This window comes from Balaenoptera musculus, chromosome 10, assembly GCF_009873245.2.
Source record: "Balaenoptera musculus isolate JJ_BM4_2016_0621 chromosome 10, mBalMus1.pri.v3, whole genome shotgun sequence".
Taxonomy (NCBI): domain Eukaryota; kingdom Metazoa; phylum Chordata; class Mammalia; order Artiodactyla; family Balaenopteridae; genus Balaenoptera; species Balaenoptera musculus.
This window is the reverse complement of record NC_045794.1, coordinates 7,511,426-7,533,979: the sequence shown is the minus strand read 5'-3', so window position 1 is coordinate 7,533,979 and position 22,554 is coordinate 7,511,426. Positions and strand designations below refer to the sequence as shown.

The following is a 22,554-nucleotide window of genomic DNA, read 5'->3' as shown; positions in this document are numbered from 1 at the left end:
AGACCCAACGCAGCCAAAAATAAATAAATAAAATAAATAAATAATTTTTTTTAAAAAAAGGTGATGTGATCTAATTAGTAGTGATGGACTGATTATTGCAGAAGGCAGTGATCAACACAGATCTTCAAAAAAGGTGAGAGCCAAGGAGGAAGAATTTGCCAATATGGTGCCAGGGCTTCCTAGAGGGGATGATCTGATACCAATGAGTGTTGGTCACTAGACAGAGTAGAGAATAGCAGTTCTGCAGGTAACATTTAATCTGCTATCCTTACTTCAGAACCTGTCCCTTATTCATTTTAGAGCTGTTTTTATCAAGATTATCTCTACCAGGACTTCCCAGGTGGTGCAGTGGTTAAGAATCCGCCTGCTAATGCAGGGGACACAGGTTCAATCTCTGGTCCGGGAAGATCCCACATGGTGCAGAGCAACTAAGGCCGTACGCCACAACTACTGATCCTGAGCTCTACAGCCCGCGAGCCACAACTACTGAGCCCGTGTGCCACAACTACTGAAGCCCATGCGTCTAGAGCCCGTGCTCTGCAACAAGAGAAGCCACCGCAAGGAGAAGCCTGCTCACCGCAATGAATAGTAGCCCCTGCTCACCGCAACTAGAGAAGGCCTGCGCGCAGCAACAAAGACCTCACGCAGCCAAAAATTAATTAATTAATTAATTAATTATTTAAAAAAATATTATCTCTACCAATGAAATCACATCACTCCTTATACTACATCACTGAGCAAACAAATACTATGGAATTTGGTCTTGGGAATACACATACCCACAAAGAGAAAGACCTGCATGTTATTTGGAGCACTTCTCATTTTCCCTGGCATTTCAATTGCTTACTAAGGAAGCAAACAAACACATCACACACACACACACACACACACACACACACACACACTTTTTCAAAAGTATATAAAGTCACATAATCATAGAATTTTACTGCTGGGGAAGACTTTAGAGGTCTACTAGGCCGATGTAAACTAACTACCTGCTTGGAATTAATGGGTGTTTGTTGAAAATGCAGAGTCCTGGGCTGCACTCCAGAATCACTGAGTCAAAAAAAATCTGCAGGGATTAAACACTGGAACATGCAATTTTATACACTTGCTCAAACCTCAAAGTATGAAAACCTCAAAATTATGCACTCATATTTTATTGCTAATCAGAAAACTTTGAACCATGGGAGGAGTTAACTTTGATGACAATAATTTATTTTTTCAAGTATCTGGTCTCCTTAATATTATCAGCTATTAGAAGATACTACTTTTTTTAAAAAATTTTATTTATTTATTTATTTATTTATTTATTTGGCTGTGTTGGGTCTTTGTTGCTGCGTGCGGGCTTTCTCTAGTTGGGGCGAGCGGGGGCTACTCTTTGTTTCAGTGCGCGGGCTTCTCATTGCGGTGGCTTCGCGTTGCGGAGCCCAGGCTGTAGGCGTGCAGGCTTCGGTAGTTGTGGCACACGGGCTCAGTAGTTGTGGCTCGTGGGCTCTAGAGCACAGGCTCAGTAGTTGTGGCGCACGGGCTTAGCTGCTCCACAGTATGTGGGATCTTCCCGGACCAGGGCTCAAACCCGTGTCCCCTGCATTGGCAGGTGGATTCTTAACCACTGCGCCACCAGGTAAGTCCCTAGAAGATACTATTTTATAAAAGTAGTTGTTCTTATAGAATACCTTCCCTGCACTAGGCCACATGCAGAGCCACTGATTTTAAATTATTTTTAGCAATCGTAAGATAATGATTTCAACTCTTTGGGCCTCAGTGTTCACATCTGAAAATTGAGATAATAGTTCCTACCTCTTAGACTTAAATGAGATAATATATGCAACATGCTCAGCAAAGAACCTGGCATAAATTAAGTGCACAAAAAAGGTTAGCTATTATTACTATTATTTATTCACATTTTATACATGGGGAAACTAAAAAACATATGGCATCAGGCAACACCCAAACACAATTCACTAGGAAATGGTGGAGACAGAATTCAAGTTTTCATATGTTTGATTATAGAAACCTAACTTTTTATTCTTTCTTGTATGTGTGTGATCAATGAAACTCTGGTTAATGTCCCCATCAAAAATAACTCTTTTACACCTTTGACCAGCCCCAGGCTTTTGATGAATATTTATTTGTTCTCTCAACCTCAGTAAGTCCTGGGCAGCTGCACAGCAGGAGCCGAGTGAGTAATTCCTGTATATGTCCCTCAACTTCTTCATACCCCCAGAGAAATTCAGTAATATGCCTGGCAGTAAAGTGAGAAAAACAAAAATTGGGAAATGCAGAAGTTGAAGCACTCCAAAAACCACACTTTAACCCACGCGGAAACCTTTTTGGGCTCTTTTCAAAAACAACAAAGTATCATATTGAACAATCTACCTGGTGTCCAAAAATAGTGGTCTGGGGAGTCATTGTCTGAGCATCTCATCTCTCAGACACAGGAATGGATACCCTGAAGAATTCCCAGGGGGCCGTCTGGCCTCACACACTGGCCATAATGAAACCCCAGCACCTTGTTTTGTTCTTCTCATGAAGGTTACCCATGGTGAAGTCCAGATGTCCAATACTTAACTCAGCCACCAGAGGCACAATTTCCAAGTCATGTTGTTTCTGTGGTTTTTAACTTTTCAAGAGAAGTTGGTGAGGGGAGAAGGTAGTTAGTAAGGAAAATAACTTTCAAAATAGCTGAAGGAAACCTCACAAAATTGTTTCTTTTAATCTCACTAACTCCAAATCTCCAGGAATGAAAAATGCTATTGTCATCATAAGAGACGTACTTTTCTTTCCTTTAACAGAAGAAAGGTGAGCAGGAACTATAGATTTCTGAGAAACAAAGTTATTTCCTTATGCTGGATGAATCATGCCTCTTTAATAATTTTTTTACAGCCATTATGCAAGTTATTTAAGTCTCCATTTTGTTAGAAAGCATTCCTTAAGCAGCTTATATGAATTGTGAATGTCATCTCATTTTTATCTGTCATTATTGTTTTGTTATGAGCCATCACTCAAACCAGAATAAGCGACTCGTTACTAAAACATAGGAAGCCCATTCCTACAGTTCTGCCTTTGTTTATGTTGTTTCTGCCACTTGGAGAGAGGATGAGAAATTTTATCAAGCATATTCATGTATTCCAGATACCATGCTTTCTCACTCACACAGTAAAGCTAAGTAGATTCTTGGAATGACTTTGCGAACAATTCTTTCCCAGTGTCATGTGTTTCACAGGTGAAAGGTCCAGTTGTAGGGCCCAAGTCTATCTTCAAAGACTGTTCTCCAGAAACTCTCTGTTCTGTACTCTTTATTTATTAAAATTTTATCCATTCATCAGAGTCTCAATCAACAACTCAGTCTAGTGCTTCCCTGGTGGCACAGTGGTTAAGAATCCGCCTGCCAATGCAGGGGACATGGGTTCGAGCCCTGGTCTGGGAAGATCCTACATGCTGTGGAGCAACTAAGCCCGTGGGCCACAACTACTGAAGCCCATGTGCCACAACTACTGAAGCCTGCGAACCTAGAGCCTGTGCTCTGCAACAAGAGAAGCTGCCGCAATGAGAAGCCCGTGCACCGCAATGAAGAGTAGCCCCCGCTCACCGCAACTAAAGAAAGCCCGCGCACAGCAACAAAGACCCAACTCAGACAAAAATAAATAAATAAATAAATTTATAAAAGAAAAAAAAAGAACTAGGTCTATTATGAAGCTTTAGATTATGGAGTCTCTCCTTCCTCTGAACTCATGGCACCGAGTGGGCAATGGTGTCCTGTTAATGGGATTAGACAAGAGGGTAGGAGACCACTGTTTGGGATGCTTTAGCAAAAATTCTCTACAAAGAATTGCGGTATCATTGGTTCTCTATTTGTTTTTCCCATTAAACTGTCCTATAAAGAAGAGTAAAATAAGAAATGCTGAGTATCTGAGGCTATAATCTCAAACCGCTCCCCATGTTGGGCTGAAATTTCCCTGGAATCTATGTTTTCTCTTTAACATTTTACATGATGCTCTATTTACCTGTGGGCCTCCCAGATGTGGGCTTACTCTCCATATGGGGAGAATAAAAATTGTTGAAACCTTCCATGCCATGAGGACTTTTACTTTTTAAATGGGGGTGATAGAGGGTAATGGGGAAAAGCATAAGTGTAAGGAAAACTAACATACATATTATATTCTACTCTAAATAATTTTAAATACAAACACTATTTTCCCCATATCTTTGGAAAACTTTTATGCTCTAGGATAACATGACCTGTTTATCTTGTAGTTTTGACCTACTCCCTGATATATTGCCACGTACTCAAATTTAGGTGTAAAGATATGTGTATCCCATTTTGAGAAGCACAGGGCTAGATGAACGCTAAGGTCCCTTCAACTTTGAGATGCTATGATTCTGCCATTTTTATTTTAGTCTTATATTGACATTTAATTTTTTTATATTGTCATTTTAAGTATTGTCTATTTTATTTTTATTTATTTATTTATTTATTTGGCTGCATTGGGTCTTAGTTGCGGCATGCAGGATCTTTCGTTGCGGCACGTGGGCTCAGTAGTTTCAGCGCACAGGCTCTAGAGCACACAGGCTTAGTTGCCCCATGGCATGTGGGATCTTAGTTCCCCAACCAGGGATTGAACCCGTGTCCTCTACATTGGAAGGCAGATTCTTAACCACTGGACCACCAGGGAAGTCCCAGTATTGTCTATTTTAAAGCTTTAAACAAAATTATAAATTCCTTGAACTATAATGTGCATAATTGTTCCCTTTCAAAGCTCAGCTTTCTCATAATAGGCCTTCAATAAATACTGAATGAATTTCAGTTTTCAAAGATGCTTTTTATAAATTACTTATAGAAGCACTTTTTGAGTTGCCCCCGAAAGGATAGAACATCAAAACAAACACAGTAGATTTTTTTTCCTCCCTAGCACCTTCATTTTCAAGTACTGGATATCTAAAACATTTGTGTGTGTTGGAGAGAATCTTCTTTATGTGGCCTATACACTGAAAAGTAAGATTTTCAAAACAGGAGATAGGATACAAAAATGTACATTGACTATTTTGTGTTTATTAGATTCTGCCAACCCTATCAAATCTAACTTATAAAATAGAATAAATATCCACAGATAATTCTGCTTTGGAAACTAATTTGGAGGAACTGACTTGATGGCCACCTTTCTCTAGTCGCTCCCATACTGCCTGGTCTTGTATGTTTCCCAATACGTAGTGTTTGGCTAAGACTCACGTTCCATCATTGAACTGAGAGATGGGAAAACATCCTGGCTAAAAATGGCCAACAGAGACTCTCTTGACAAAACAAAGAGCTCCAAAGTCCATGCTTCAATTAGATTTAGATTTAATTACTCACTAGGCCAACAGTCTACATTTTCTATGTGGGAGGGAAATTGTATCTTGCATAAGCAATCTATTGAGTTTGCCTGACATATGCAGCCAAACCCAATTCTAAAGACACAGTAATATGGGGGAAAAACCCCTCTGTGCAGCTCTGATGAAGTTTTCTAAACTGATATCATCAACGGATAAGATCTGCAGGCTTGATTTTACCAGCATGACAGCATTGCATGGGTTTTGAAGTAAGGCTGACCATAAAAAGGAGTGAAGTTCTGCTGCATGCTGTAACACGGATCAGTCTTGAAAACATTACGCAGAATGAAATAAGGCAGACACAAAAGGACAAAGACTGTATGTTTCCACTTATGAGTGTTTAGAATAGGCAAGTTCACAGAGATTACCAGGGGTTGGATGGTGGGGGGAATGGTGAGTTTTGGCTTAATGATTATGGGTTTTCTTTTTGGGGTCATGAAAAGTTTTGGAAACAGATAGTGGTGATGGTTGCACTTTATGAATGCAATTAATACCACTGAATTGTGCATTTAAAAGTGGTTGGAGACTTCCCTGGCAGTCCAGTAGTTAAAGACTCTGCACTTCCACTGCAGGGGGCATGGGTTGGATCCCTGGTCGGGGAAATAAGATCCCACATGCCACGCACAGTGCGGCCAAGGGGGGGGAAAGGTTAAAATCCAAGAAACTAAACCAAACCAAAACTAAACAAAAGAGAAGCATGTGCATCATCAATGGGCCTATTTTCCTATTTCTGGCCGGAACAAAAGGTCATAATTTGAAAAGAGAGAATATACAAAAGGAGCAATACAGTTTTGCCTAATCATGTGAAGTTATCACCTGCAGTATCAATGAGGGTCTTCCCATTGGGGCAGCTAGGAAATTTTTTTCTAGTTTTTGGATTTAGAGATGTTACCATCTCTGAAAATTAATATTTATTCTTTGGAAGGGTGTGTGTGTGTGTATGTGTGTGTGTGTGTGTTTGTGTTTGTGTTATTCTCTGGACAATCGGTTGATAATAGGATAAAAGTGCAACTCATATCTGAGGAAACAAAGGATCACATTTTTACATGCCCTTGGATGATCCCACCTTGTCTTCTGCTGAGGAACTTTAGTTTTGTTTTTCTTGGCTGTGCTGCAGGGCTTGTGGAATCTCAGTTCCCCTGACCAAGGATTAAACCCGCACCCTCTGCAGTGAAAGTCCTAACCACTGGACCGCCAGGGAATTCCCTTTAGAGGAATTTTGATAAGTCTCCGTCCCTATGTTCCTCACTCATCTGTTCTATGCCAAAGGTGACCATCTCCTGTCTTTCTGGTGCCCTGAGGAATTATTCCACAGATAATTAGACTTGGAGAAAAGAATGTATAGAGAGGAAGCTTAGATCCTTGGATGAGAATAGCCCATGACCACACAGGGTAGGGTTTTGTAACAGAGGCGTGGACGTGAAGACAGGTGAGCAAGGCTAGGAGTGGGGTTTGGTCATGAGCAGAGCTCCTGTGTAGAGTTTAATTCCTTGCAAATATTCAAACTCTAAAAAGCTATAATTAATGTATTGATGTATATGACAATGAATTAATGTATGTGACTTCTCTCACATGTATCATTCCCTTTGGCTCTCCAAAGCTTCGATAAAACCTGCTGTACCTTGGGACTTCCCTGGTGGTCCAGTGGTTAAGAATCCACCTTCCAAAGCAGGGGAAGAGGGTTCGACCCCTAGTCGGGGAACTAAGATCCCACGTGCCGCGGGGCAACTAAGCCCGTGCACCAGAGCTAGAGGGCCCGCATATCGCAACTACTGAGCCTGCGTGCTGCAACGAATGATCCTGAGTGCTGCAACTAAGACCGCATGCAGCCAAATAAAGAAATAAATATTTAAACCTGCTGCACCTTTACAGTTTAGTGTGGTTGTACTGGAGGAAAGTGATTGTAAAGGGAAGTGAGGCTTGCCCCACATTCAATCCACCCTCTCCCAGAGAGTCCTTTAGAGTGAACTAGCATCATGCCATCCCCCTCTGGGGACCCACACTGGAGCAAAGAATTCGTAATCCAGAGATTCAGTGACCTTGATCACAACTCAGGAGCTTACAAGAGAATGCCCCCACCACCAGTTTTCCTAAATTTGCCTAGCTTTTATTTAAAGCCTCGGCACAAGCCTAACCATTATAAGAATTCAAAGCATTAGCTGTTATTTGAATTAACGCTCACTTTAGAAATTCCCCTTAAAGTCCTGGTATTGATGGGGTGAGGACAGGTGTAGGACAAATAGGGAAGGGTAGAGTTCTATGGTTCAACAAAGGATGTGATTAGAAAGTTTCTGAGTTGGGCATGGAATGTAGAGAAGAAATATACTCCCTTCCATATACTCCCTTCCTTCCATAATCTAAAAAGGATCTTGACTGAGAGGCGAGCTATCACCACCTCCCAACCAGGAGTGCTCTCACCGGTCCCTCGGCCAGTTAGGTCTCTTGTTATGAGATGTGTACTTTTCTTTCATATCAAACATCACTGTTTTAATTATATATTTACATGTGAATGCAATTACTTAATTAATGTCTCTTCCCCACTTGAATTTAACTTCCATGAGATCCTCATTGGTTTCATTCAACATTTTTTTCAGTGTCTATTATACCAGGTACTATGTACTTTTTCTCCATGTGGGTAAGAAAGAAACAGACCAAAAAATCCTCCTCTCATGGACCTAAGACTCAATCAATGTAGACAATACTGTATTTTAAGTGATGTGTGCTAAAGAGAAATATACATTAGGATAAGGGAAAAGGAAAGGTCAGGATGATGGGATATAGTTGAAATTTTAGATATGGGTCAAGAAAAAGCCTCAACTACGAGGGAGTATTTGAGTAAAGATAAGGGATCAAGCTGTAACAATATACAGGGGAATAGCATTCCAGGCAGAAGGGCCAGCAAGTATTCTTTGCTCCTGTGTGTTCTTTGTGCAAGCAAGGAGAGAGGTATGGCAGGGGCAGGTGGCAGAGGGTCTGGTGACCCATTGTAAGGATGTTGGCTATTACTGAGAAAATGAGGGAACATGGAGAGTTTTGAGAACAGAGAGACATGAGCTAAAATACTTCAGGGGACTTCCCTGGTGACGCAGTGGTTAAGACTCCAGGCTCCCAATGCAGGGGGCCCGGGTTCGATCCCTGATCAGGGAACTAGATCCCACATGCATGCTGCAACTAAGAGTTCGCATGCTACAACTAAGGAGCCCGCCTGCCACAACAAAGACCCAGCGCAACCAAAATAAAATAAAGAAATAAATAATTTTTTTAAATTAGGATAAATAAATTAAATATTTTGGAAGGATTGCTGTGCAGAGAATAGTCTGTAATTGAAGAAAGGAAGACCCGTTGAGAGGCTGAATGTAACCATCCAGGTTGTTTAGACCTGGAGGTGGTGAAAGTGGTCAGTGCCCAAACAGGATTTGGGCATGGGATTTATTTATTTTTTTAATTTTTTTTTTATATTGGAGTACAGTTGATTAACAATGTTGTGTTAGTTTCAGGTGTACAGCAAAGTGATTCAGTTGTATATATACATGTATCTGTTCTTTTTCAAATTCTTTTCCCACTTAGGTTATTATAGAATATTGAGCAGGGTTCCCTGTGCTATACAGCAGGTCCTTGTTGGTTATCTATTTTAAATATAGCAGTGTGTACATGTCAATCTCAAACTCCCAGTCTATCCCTCCCTGCCCCCACCCCCAGCCTTCCCCCGGGCATGGGATTTCAAAGGAAGAGAGCAATCAAGAAGATGGCCAGGTTGGCCTGAGCAATGGGAAGAATGACATTGCCATTGATGCCGTTGAGACAGGGAAGGCAGCAAGAGGAGCAGATTACATGTTGGGAGAGAGAACAGGTGCTCAGTTTCAGCCATGTTGGAAATGCCCATCAGACATCCAGATGGAGATGCTGAGGTGGAAGATGGACATACTTGCCTTGAGTTCAAGGGGGAGGTCCAGCCTAGAACTACAGATTTGGGGGATCATCAGTGTATAGATGGTATTCAAAGCCTTGAGGCAGGAAGAGAGCAGGAACCCTAGCTGCTTTGCTCACTATTGTAACACCAGCACAGTTTCTATCATCTAGTGGGTATTAAGTTTCTATTGAATGAATAAATAGAATGCATATGGCCTCAGGTAGGAGGGAGAAGCAAAATCTTTAATAGACCAGCTTGTATGAGGGAAGGAATTTAAAGCCTCTTATTTGAAAAGCCCGACCTGTTTTCCAAGTTCAGTGCAGTCATTTAGATGCTGATTCTGATTAAATAAATCTTTTTTTGTTGTTGTTCTTTGAGATGCTGCTGCTTCTGACTTCAAATTAATAAATGGCTTTTGCGGAAAACATGGCTTATGCAAAAATCCTTTGGTGTAATCATCTAGTCTTCTATCAATTCTTGTAAAGCAATCAAAGAAGTGGTTTGGGAAGCAAAATCTCTGTCCTAAGTCCTATATAACTGAGTTTACTTGACCGGCCACAAAGCAGGAGCAGTTAGTGCTGATCTCTATTGAGACTCAGAGATATTGTGTAATTAAATGAGGGAATAGATGCTTTTGGCTGATGGAACACAAGATGCTTTTAAGTAAATGTTACAGGCTTCCCTGGTGACGCGGTGGTTAAGAATCTGCCTGCCAATGCAGGGGACACGGGTTCGAGTCCTGGTCCGGGAAGATCCCACATCCCACAGAGCAACTAAGCCCGTGTGCCACAACTACTGAGCCTGTGCTCTAGAACCGGCAAGCCACAACTACTGAGCCCATGTGCCACAACTACTGAAGCCCACGTGCCTAGAGCCCATGCTCCGCAACAAGAGAAGCCACCACAATGAGAAGCCCGCGCACCACAATGAAGAGTAGCCCCTGCTCGCTGCAACTAGAGAAAGCCTGCGCGCAGCAACGAAGACCCAACGCAGCCAAAAGTAAATAAATAAAATAAAATTATAAATAAATAAAGTTACTACGGTTATTATTATGCTTCTAAAATTAAAGATATCATTTTACCATGATTACAATTTACAAACTGTCTACTCCTCCCGTCTCCTGATCTTTATTACCTGTGGAGCACGGACTGGACTTTTAAAGAGGCAGCCCTGAAGGAACCTCTGCATTAGGCAGAGTGGCCCTCAATCATTTTACCTATGTGATTCGGCGTGTGAAAACCCCGCCCATCTTCACTGGACCCACACAGGAGGAAGGCAGCTGGGGTACCTGGTGGTGGTGATGTTGCTGTGGGGAGGAGCCTACAGAACTGGGTTCAGATTTGAATGTCAGGGCCCATGCACTGTCAGCCAGTGCAGCAGCAGTGCTGGAGGAAAGCTTCCCTTCCTAAGACTTTCAGGGAGCCACGAAAGACACGCTGGAGTCCACCATGGACAGGTAAAGCAGTCGGCTCGTGGGTGGCTGTGCTGGCCTTTCGCTCAGAGCAAATCTGAGTAATCAGATGGGTAAACTCTCCCCTTCTCCCCTGTCACTGTCTGACTCACAAGATCTGCTTGGTCAAGATGCACATTTATTTTTCTAGTTCTGTCTCATCTTCTGTTCAGATCTTAACATGCTTTCCACCCAACTGTCTCTTTCTCTTTTTTCCCCATAGTCAAAAGAACTTTTCTGCACTATGTATTGACTTGTCCTTGCAGTTAGAACTCGTTTATGGTAGTAATATGAACCAAGCAAATGTTAAAGAGACTGAAATCATGAAAAGCTCATAGCAATACTATACTAACAGTAGTGGTAACTGTAATAATTCTGTAAACATTCAACTATGAAACCCCTTGAAGAAAAACTTTACTGGGGAGACTTTACTGAATAATTTACACAGTCAAGAAATTATTTTTTAAATGTCAATATTCAAAATTAATTGCTTGAAGGTCACTATGACTGTGTCTACTATTATAAGGAGATAAATCAGTCAAGCAACTTATTTAATATTATAGGCCCAATTGTTAGGCAGTTAAATGGCATTTATTATTTACCTAGTCTTTCCATTTCTTCAGACATGACTTAACTTACTTCTTTAGTGTGTATTTTGTAAGATTTTCACAATGTCTTCACATGAAGTTTATGACAATCATGTTATTGTCATAGAACTTAATCTATTCCTATTTTTGATTATTGCAAATGTATGAAAATTTACACCTGATCCATACTTTATCTCAATTTAATTCTTTTACAAAGAATTTAAACTACAGAGCTAAGAATCTTAATGGTAGATTCAATGTTCTTCAGAAAATTGAGGGCAAAAATGTCAAATGTCAGCTCAGTTTACAGTGAGATTTTGAAAACTAATCTGAGGTAAAAGAGAGAGGAAAAAGGCTCAGTGGAGATACTTGTAAATAATGAAATGCAAAGCAATGGTAAAATCAGAGCTGAAATTCAGAGAAAGTCAGAGAAGGCAAAGGAGATGAAATTCAACAGGAGAAAAAGGGAAATACATGATTTTCATTAAGGAAAATACTATCTGCAGAGCACAGTAGTAATGGCACACGGCAGGAGAGGGTGACCTTGTCACGATTATTTTTAACCCATTTGTCTCTGGTTTGCATTGCTGGGGATGCAGCCAGTGTTCTGCCTCAGGGAACACAGCTGTCCTGCGCAGCTGTCAACCTGCAGGCCTTACAGGCTGTCTCTGCTGAGTCCTTCGTACACTTAAGAGAAACCAGAGGAGCATAGGGTGCTGCAAATAGGCCCCCAGCTATAGTTAAAGAAAGTGATGGATCAAGATAGTTCATTAACAAGGCCATAGTCATGCCATTCACTTCACTGTGACTGGTAACTTCTGATGGAAACAGAGCTATTGCATTTTCATGTGGGGTAGGAGATAGAAGGCTATCTGAATTCTTTAATCTATGCCCTGTCCTTTCTCATACTCCCAGGACACTTTTTTGCTCCTCATGGTAACAGGGCTCCCACACCACCTGCAGGGCATCATATAGTCCCCCCTTCCTCTACTTCTCATCCACACACCCCAGGAAGACAGGTGAAATGTAAAAGGAATTTACTGGTATAGACTATGAATATGAATTATGAATGAATAAGATATGAATAGATTATGCTTACTCTACTTAAAACTGGGCCCCAAAGAGAGAATTTTTTTTCTTCCACTCCCGTATTTATTAAGCATGTATTATGTATTCGGTTTATGGTCTATGCTGAGGGTGATTATGTTAATTATTTAACAATCGTAATAGTAACAGAGGTAGCGCTGTGGTGGTCACCGTGTAAATCATTATCACTTTAAGATAAAGCCAATTATTATTAGATCTTTGTTAGCATCCATTTCGGATTCCTGTCAAACGTGCATTTTTATTTTTATTTTTATTATTTATTTATTTATTTATTTAAAAACTTTTTCTAGATTATACTCCATTTAAATCATTAGAGAGTGCTTGGGTTTTTGGGGTTTTTGTTAAGATAGTCATCTTTTCTTTTTAAAATTTATTTATTTTATTTATTTATTTTTGGCTGTGTTGGGTCTTCGTTTCTGTGCGAGGGCTTTCTCCAGTTGCGGCAAGCGGGGGCCACTCTTCACCGCGGTGCGCGGGCCTCTCACCATCGCGGCCTCTCCTGTTGCGGAGCACAGGCTCCAGACGCGCAGGCTCAGTAGTTGTGGCTCACGGGCCCAGTTGCTCCGCGGCATGTGGGATCTTCCCAGATCAGGGCTCGAACCCGTGTCCCCTGCACTGGCAGGCGGATTCTCATCCACTGCACCACCAGGGAAGCCCCAAATGTGCATTTTTAATTCTAAAAATCTGATTGACTAATTTTTATATGGTTTCACATATGTAATGTATATACTGGTGATTTAGATGTATCACCATCTCTGCCTCAGGATTTTTTTTTTTTTTCAAAATTAATCGTCACAGCATCTTTTATTTATTTATTTATTTTTGGCTGTGTTGGGTCTTCGTTTCTGCGCGAGGGCTTTCTCTAGTTGAGGCAAGCGGGGGCCACTCTTCATCGCAGTGCGCGGGCCTCTCACTGTCGCGGCCTCTCTCGTTGCGGAGCACAGGCTCCAGACGCACAGGCTCAGTAGGTGTGGCTCACGGGCCTAGTCGCTCCGAGGCATGTGGGATCTTCCCAGACCAGGGCTCGAACCCGTGTCCCCTGCCTTGGCAGGCAGATTCTCAACCACTGCGCCACCAGGGAAGCCCTGCCTCAGGATTTAAAGTGGATTCCAGGAACCTCCCTGGCAGCCCAGTGGTTAAGATATTGTGCTTCCATTGCAAGGAGGACAGGTTAGATCTCTGGTGGGGGAACTAAGATCCCACATGCCCTGCAGCACGGCCGAAAAAAAAGTGGATTCCAGGGCTTCCCTGGTGGCGCAGTGGTTGAGAGTCCGCCTGCCAATGCAGGGGACACGGGTTCGAGCCCTGGTCTGGGAGGATCCCACATGCCGCGGAGCAACTGGGCCCGTGAGCCACAACTACTGAGCCTGCGCGTCTGGAGCCTGTGCTCCGCAACAAGAGAGGCCGCGACAGTGAGAGGCCCGCGCACCGCGATGAAGAGTGGCCCCCACTTGCCGCAACTAGGGAAAGCCCTCGCACAGAAACGAAGACCCAACACAGCCAAAAAAAATAAATAATAAATAAAAATTAAAAAAATTAAAAAAAAAAAAAAAAAATGGATTCCAATAACCTTCATGTGTGTGAGGAAGACATTCAAATTGCAACAGCTTTAAAAATCTCCAGCCCTTGCTTATCTACTTACTAAGAGTGACATTTGAGAACTTGACTTCAGGGTCTATCTCATGTATTTCATTATTAAAATATCAATAATCAACGTATGTCCATACAAAGACTGGTACATCAACATAGAAGCTTTATTCACAATAGTCCCCAAAGGGAAACAATCCAAATGTCCATCAACAGGTGAATGAATAAACGAAATGTGCTGTATCTAAGCCATGGAATATTGCTTTGCTGTAAAAAAGAACAAACTATACTGATACATGCAACACCAGGAATGAATGTCACAGTCATAGCATGCTTAGTGAAAGAAGTCAGACACAAAGGAGGAAATAATATGTGCTTTATATGAAATTCTAGAAAATAATTTATAGTTGCAGAAAGCAGACTAGTGGTTGCCTGGGAGGGAGGGGAAGAAGTGACTGAAAAGTTGGGTGAGGAAACTTGGGGAGGAGGGGTGCCCTGAAAATGTTCTGTATCCTGATTGTGGTAGCAGTTTTGGGTGTTTACATCTGCCAATATTCATAGAACTGTACATTTTAAATGGGTGAAGTATGTAAATTATACCTCAATGTAAAAAAAAAAAATTGAAAAAAGTTTCAATTCTCTTGCCAGCAAACCGTATTCAAATTACTGACTAGGTCATTACTTTGACAAGTCCTCTGCACTTCTGCTCAGTGCCACTAGGTGGCAACATTATCTCCACAGATTAGATAAGTACATTTCTGGAAAAGTCCAAGGACAAAAACCAGGGACACTCACTCCTGATGCTTTGGTATCAACCACACTGTGTAGCTCGTGGTGTGTTCACAACCACAAAGAAACTTGTGTTAGCAGAGAGTATTTCCACAAATTCAACTCAATTTAGTGCTTATGATATGCAAGACCCTGTGCTGGGAAACAAAGAGCAATCCGCCCCGCCCCTAACCCGCCCCGCCCACAACCCCCGTGTGTGAAGAACACTGCAAAATATTTAGATTATATTGCAAATTTACACAGGAAATCAGCCTACTCTAAATCCTGTAAATACATGCCTATAAAAAAGACTAGAACGAAAAACGTAAGTATATTAACAGTAATTGTCATTAGATAGTATGTCTATCACTAGACGTACTGGTTAAACATTTAAAAAATTTTAACTTTCTACTTTTTAGTAGTATTCAAGTTGACATACTTTTAAAAAGCATGACTCAAAAAGTGACACTTCCTGACTCAAAACAGAAATTCTAATTGAGGAGACAGATGTAGCAATCAATTGATAACAAAGGTTGAATGCTTTGATAAGGATAAGCGGAGAACAGTAGGAAACTATGGGAGGGTTTTTTGTTGCTGTTAATGTTCGATTTTACCTAGAAATTTTGGCATAGTGGCAGTGAGAAAGATCTGAAATTGTGGTTAAGGCTTTGAAGGATGGGTAGGTTTTGCCCAGTGGAAAAAAAGGCAGGGAAGCTTGCAGTCAGGTGGCTGGAAAGAAAAGACTAGTGCCAGGGGTCCTGCTGCAGGCGTGGCGGGGAGGCTGAAGTGATGCGGAAAAGAGAAAATACTAGGAAACGAGGCTAGAAATGTAGATTGATGTCCAAATGTAAAAGCTTTACTGCATTAAAGAGTTTGGAGTTTATTCTACCAGCGGAAGTTAGGGGCTTTTCGGTATCAGAATGACAGGCCCACACCTGGGCTTTTGTGAGATCTCTCAGGCACCTCGTGGAAAATGTTATTTTGAAGGGACTGTGGGCAGAGACCAGTTAAGAGGTCAGGACAATGGATAAAGGGAAAGATTAGAGCTTGGACTGAAGCAGAGAACAGAGGAAGTAGAGCAGGAACAAATCCAGAAATATTTGAAAGTTTGACTCAATAAATTTAGATGATTAATGAATTAATTCAATATGGGGAGTGAAGGAGAATCAAAAATGATTCCAAGCTTTTAGCCCGGTTACTTGGGATGGAAAGTGGGTAGGAGAGGAGAGGCAGCTCAGGAAAGGGCGATTTGGGAATACTGTGTTTACCCCGTGAGTTTGAGGTCCATGTTGGACATTTAGATAGAGGTTGGAGGGGAAACCTGAAAAGATCAGTATGGGACTGGGGAACAGGTTAGTAATTCCAAGTTATCAGCATCTAGAAGACAGCCATGGAAGGAGCCTGCCCTGGGAGCGCGTATGGCTTTGGGTTTCTTGCTGTCTCAACTGGTCTTATAAATATAAGCCTGACAAGGGGGTTGTAATGGATTCCAAGCTCAGTTAAATCTCAGGCATCCAACAAAGGGAAGCAAGAGCATCTCCTTTGGTTTGGCCCAAGTATTACAGATTTTTTTTTTAAAAAGCTGAAGGAAAGCCAGGAGTGACCAGAGGATCAGCGGTGCTCCTGCACTTCCTCCCTCCTCTCACCCACAGCCTCCTGATGAAGCGGAGGAAGTTTCTTTACCACTTCAAAAACGTGCGCTGGGCTAAGGGCCGCCATGAAACCTACTTGTGCTACGTGGTGAAGCGGCGGGATAGCGCCACCTCCTTCTCACTGGACTTTGGGCACCTTCGAAACAAGGTATCAATTAATACCTGCTTCCCAGGCAGGGCATTTTTAGAGCCACCTGCTGATGGTACCACTTTCAGCCTGTTTCATTTGTCTCCACTAGATTCCTCTAATCTCTTTTTTACATGTCCCTGCAACCACAATAGAAATACCCCAAAGGGTGTCATTTAATGTCCTCCCCAATCATGCTGAGCACAGCAAGGCCACACCTTGCTCCAATGCCAAGAATAACTGCCCCCAAACTTCCTCTCCTTTCCCCAGCATCCAAATTGCCTTTGAGATTAAAGAAGATATCCAAAGAAAGAAGCTTTTGATTTGCGGGAATATATACAGCTCATTCAAGCTGAATTTTAAATGTGGAAAAACAAATTGTGGCTTTAGAATTTTTAAAAATTAAGGAAGAAAAATTTAGGAAAAATTAATGACTCCATTCTGTCTTCCAAATGAGTTCTATTCCTTCCTGCTCACCTAGATCGTAGGCCAGTAAATAACATACGTAATAGTGAGCCTCAGAAAACTCAGGGAAGCCATTAATTAAAACTTGAAGATCAGAGAATCACATTTTCAAGAGACTTCTTCACCAAAACCCAGATGGGTTCACATACTCTTCTGCCAATGAATATTTCCTCTCATAACATGCAGTGACATCTAGTCTTGGTGGAATCCCAGGGAGGAATCCATGGGTGGAATGACACTGGCTAGTTTCTAGGGTTAGTTTTACTCTCCAATTTTTTTGGCCTCCATTTGTATTGTGTAAATTATCCCACTGCAATTGTTTTACATTCTAATCTCTTTTCTATTTGGTAATAAGACACATTCTAAACATAGAAAGTTTTTGTGTTAACAACCCTTTCCTTCCCTCTCATTTAATCCTCACAACAAAACGTCATTCCGCTGATGAGGAATCAGGAGATCCAAGAGCTGGGTGACTTGTTTAAGTAACAAGAGTGGCGATGCCAGGAAATGGAACCTGGGTCTTCAGATTCTGGGACTAATGACTTTTCTGCAGTATTAAGGGGACTTGCTGGGAATTCCCTGGCGGTCCAGTGGTTAGGACTCTGCACTTCCGCTAGCAGGGGGCACAGTTTCGATCCCTGGTCGGGGAACTAGGTCCCGCATGCCACACCGCAACTGAGTTCACATGCAGCTACCGATCCGGCATGCCACAAGTAAAGATCCCGTGCGCCACAACTAAGACCTGGCGCAGCCAAATAAAATTTTTTTTTTTTTTTAAAGAGTACATGCCTTAATTTTAAAAGCTTATTGCTAAAAATTGCTATCATCTAAGCCTTCAGCGAATCATAGTGGTAACAAAGATCACTGACCACAGATCACCATAACAAATATAATAATGAAAAGTTTGAAATTTGCAAGAATTACCAAAAGGTGACACAGAAACACAAAGTGAGCAAATGCTGTTGGAAAAAATGATGCTGATAGACATACTCAAGACCAGGTTGCCACAAACCTTCAAAACGCAAAATATCTGCAAAGTCCAATACAGCCAAGCACAATAATATAGGTATGCCTGTACTTAATTGCTCTTAGCCCCAGTGGCGCCTATTACCTCTCTCAAAACAGCACTCAGGGACTTTCCCTCGTGGCGCAGTGGTTAGGAATCTGCCTGCCAAGACAGGGAACATGGGTTCGATCCCTGGTCCAGGAAGATCCCACATGCCGTGGAGCAGCTAAGCCCGTGTGCCCCAACTACTGAGTCTGCATTCTAGGGCCCACGAGCCACAACTACTGAAGCCCGCGCACCTAGAGCCTGTGCTCTGCAACAAGAGAAGCCAATACAATGAGAAGCCTGCGCACTGCAACGAAGGCCCAACGCAGCCAAAAATAATAAATTAATTAATTGATTAATTAATTTTAAAAAACAACACTCACCTGTCAGTCTCATAATCTATCTCCTAACCCTAAATTTTCTGACCTCCACTTAGTGGTCCAGTGTATTTCCACAATGTTACATCAACAGCCCTTCCAAGCCATTTTCCTTCCCCTCCAAGGAAGAAAAAGGAACTTCACAAACAAAAATTAAATCTGAGATATATGATGCTCCTTCATCCACCCAACTCATTCCATCCTCCCCATTCCACAGAAAAGCTGGACGCTTTTCCCTTCCTAGGGCCAAAAGTGCTAAGTGTTCGGGCTCACCCCTTATACTGTGTCCTTTCCGGCAGTTGCTTAACCTTCCTGTAACCTAGGACAAAACTGCAGACATCCCAAAAAAAGATCACCCTGGGAGGGACACGAATTAATGGCTGTAAAGCTACCGGCAGGGCAGGTCAAGGTCAGTAACCCTCCGCTGAGCCCTCTGCCCTCTCCCCAGGCGGGATGCCACGTGGAACTGCTCTTCCTCCGCTACATCTCCGACTGGGACCTGGACCCCGGGCGGTGCTACCGTGTCACCTGGTTCACGTCTTGGAGCCCCTGCTACGACTGTGCGCGGCACGTGGCCGACTTCCTGAGAGGGTACCCCAATCTGAGTCTGAGGATCTTCACAGCGCGCCTCTACTTCTGCGACAAGAACCGCAAGGCGGAGCCCGAGGGGCTGCGGCGGCTGCACCGCGCTGGGGTCCAAATCGCCATCATGACCTTCAAAGGTGCGCAGGGACTTTGCTGCCCGGCTCAGCAAAGCACGGTTTGCAATTCAGATTGGGAAGAGCCGGGGCGGGGGGGAATCACGGGGGCAGAATTCTGGGAGCTCTGGTTCGCCTTTGGAGCCAAAAGTTATCAACTAGAATTGGAGGAAAAGAACCAATGGCTTGGGACTTCCCTGGTGGCACAGTGGTTAAGACTCACGCGCCCAATGCAGGGGACCCGGGTTCGACCCCTGGTCAGGGAACTAGACCCCACATGCATGCCACAATCAAGAGTTCACATGCAGCAACTAAAGAGCCTGCAAGCCACAACTAAGGAGCACACCTGCTGCAACTAAGAACCAGCAAGACCAAATAAATAAATAAAATATTTTAAAAAAAAAAGAACCAATGGCTTGGACCCAAGGCTTTGGGCGGAGCCAGGGTTTTCTTTCTTTCCTCATGATTTGAGATCTGAGCTATCCCCTTCCCCCTCCTTTTTTTTATAGATTATTTTTATTGCTGGAATACTTTTGTGGAAAATCATGAAAGAACTTTCAAAGCCTGGGAGGGGTTGCATGAAAATTCGGTTCGTCTGTCCAGACAGCTTCGACGCATCCTTTTGGTAAGTTAAGGGGCTTCTTTGCTTCACATTTTCTTTCTCTCTCCAAAGTCATCTATCCCTGGAGCTACTTATACTTCCTTTTCTTATATTTCCCACATTGTTGTGTGTGTGTGTGTGTGTGTGTGTATTTATCATTCTCTCCTTATTTTTCCTCTGATGAAAACTTTACAGAGCACAGGCTGTAGGCTTCTGTAGTTATGGCGCACGGGCTTAGTTACTCCGTGGCATGTGGGTTCTTCCCAGACCAGGGCTCGAGCCCATGTCCCCTGCATCGGCAGGGGGATTCTTAACCACTGCGCCACCAGGGAAGCCTGTCTCCCCTTACTTTCTTCAAAAATACTTACAAAGTCATCCACTCTCTCTTTTTCTCCACAGCCCCTATATGAGGTTGATGACTTACGAGATGCATTTCGTACTTTGGGACTTTGATACCAACCTTCAAGAATGTCACATACAAAGAAATACCTCTGAAGATAGTGGGTAAAAGAACTATCCTTCAAGAATTCTGTTTTTCTTCAACTCTCACTTTCTCTGAGTTTAGAAAAAAGTATTCACAGATGTTTTTTAAATGTCTTGAAAATAGAAGGAACCCAGACCCACCAGGGTTAATGCCGCAACTGGTGCAGTTTTTAAATGCAGCATCGTCCCCTACTGGGAAACGACAGAACTGCAAGGCCTGGGAGCCCCTAGGTGTCAATACTCTGCCATTTAAGCAGAGAGAAAGCAGAGGTAAATGCTGAGGAGCATGGTGAGAGGATCAAATGTTTTATAACCGGTATCCTTTATTATTTGATTCTTGTTCTGAGTTTTCAGTGGTATTAATGATAAATTTTTCTACTCTTTTCCATTGGGGCTCACTTTCAAGTGAACAAAATTCTGTCACCCTGTGATCCACAGAACTTCCTAATGAGAGAACCTGGGTGATTGTAACCCCAAGCCATCTCTTCAAAGCATTAATATCCAAGCATGTGTTGTATGTTTTAATTGTCTGAAGCATGTTTTTATGTTTGTACGTACAGAGGATTTTTTCTTGGTATGGAAAATGCCTGGTCACCTTTAGGTTCTTGTATAATAAAGGATCTTAAAAAGAATTTGAGGGCTGTGAAGAAGACACACTAAAAGTGAACTTATACCTCAAGTAACAAATCTGCAAAAAGATCCTTTTAAGGGCTTCCCTGGTGGCGCAGTGGTTAAGAATCCGCCTGCCAATGCAGGGGACACGGGTTCAAGCCCTGCTCCGGGAACATCCCACATGCTGCGGAGCAACTAAGCCTGTGCGCCACAACTACTGAGCCTGTGCTCTAGAGCCCGTGAACCACAACTACTGAAGCCCGCATTCCTAGAGCCCGTGCTCTGCAACAAGAGAAGCCACCGCAATGAGAAGCCCGCGCACCACAACAAAGAGTAGGACCTGCTCGCCGCAACTAGAGAAAGCCCGCGCGCAGCAACGAAGACCCAACACAGCCAAATATAAAAACTAAATAAATTTAAAAAAATATATATATAAGATCCTTTTAAAATCATAGTTTTGCAACTATACATTTCCCATATAACTAGTGAATGCTTGGAAGGGACTTGCTTGAATGTTTTGAAAAGAAAAATCTATTCTCTCTGATGGGTCTTTGAACCTCAGCAATGCCAACCAGGTCAAGGTTTTCCCCTTTTTGTGTGTATGTGTCGCTTCTCTCAAAGAAATGTGACGATATAACAGACTGTGACAGAAGAATAGTTGGGAGGGAAGAATGACAGAGCATTGCAATGAAATCGTGTTTTATCCAGTAAAATGGTGTGAGCCAGCATGGCGGAGAGTGGTCATTTGTCCCTAATAACTATCCGGGACTGTGAGAAAAATATTCAGAATAACCATAACACTGTACAATTATTACCTAGCAACCCTTGCAACGCAGATAAACAGATCCACAGGAAAGGTTGAACACATAATTGTATTATTTTATTCTTATTGTACATAATTTGTGAAAGTTAAATATTAAAAATCCTTATTCATGTATTCATTCATATTGTATGTTTATGCTATGTGGTGTCTCATATTTTTGTCATAATTTCCCTTTCTGATATGTTGAAATGGATTCCTAATGTCTCATAAATTTATACCTTTAGAAATGCTTCTAGTAGCAAAGCATGTAATTCTAACATAGTCTAACATTGTAATAACTTTGCTATGAAACCCTCTTGATGTTTAGTCTAACATTGTAATAACATTGCTATGAAACCCTCTTGATGTTTAGTAAACTTTTCCCACAGCAAATTTGATTCTGGCTCATTTCAATCAACTGAATCAATGATAAATAATTTTGGAAGTTTTGGAGATAAAAATGCCAAATTAAAGTAAATCCAAAAGTGATTTTTAAAAGGTTAAATTACAAAATTCAGATGATGGAATAGAATTCAGAGTCCAGGAATAAGCCCACACATCTATGTTCAACTGATTTCTGACAAGGGTGCCAGGACCATGCAGCGGGAGAAAGAACAGTCTTTTCAACAAAAGATGCTGAGACAACTGGATATCTATGCGCAAAAGACTGAATGTGGACCTCTACCACAATACACACAAAAATTAACTTAAAGTTTATCAAATACCTAAATCTAAGAATGTCCCTAATTAGTACATGCTTAAGTCTGCTCTTTGGAACTCAGGGAAGGCCTAAGATACTAAAGCCTTTTTCTACAAACAAGAAACAGGGGACACAGTGGGGCTTTTGTACCCGGAAGGGTCGTTTTCAATCCTCCCTTTTCTTTGATAGGACTCAGTCCTGAGG

General features: G+C 42.1%; 1 protein-coding gene across 1 annotated transcript; it reads left to right on the top strand.

Moving 5' to 3' along the window:
* The first annotated feature begins 10,731 nt into the window (after nucleotides 1–10,731).
* On the top strand, nucleotides 10,732–20,206 carry AICDA (activation induced cytidine deaminase). Its single transcript, XM_036865872.1, has 5 exons — nucleotides 10,732–10,739; nucleotides 16,435–16,582; nucleotides 18,903–19,176; nucleotides 19,662–19,777; nucleotides 20,153–20,206. Exons 1-5 carry the CDS (start codon nucleotides 10,732–10,734, stop codon nucleotides 20,204–20,206), a joined length of 600 nt encoding a protein of 199 aa, XP_036721767.1.
* The last annotated feature ends 2,348 nt before the right edge of the window (nucleotides 20,207–22,554 follow it).

Coding starts and splice junctions, on each gene's coding strand:
- AICDA (XM_036865872.1), top strand. Junction 19,177..19,661: donor CGCCATCATGACCTTCAAAG/GTGCGCAGGGAC, acceptor TTTTTTTTATAG/ATTATTTTTATTGCTGGAAT. Junction 19,778..20,152: donor AGCTTCGACGCATCCTTTTG/GTAAGTTAAGGG, acceptor TTTTCTCCACAG/CCCCTATATGAGGTTGATGA.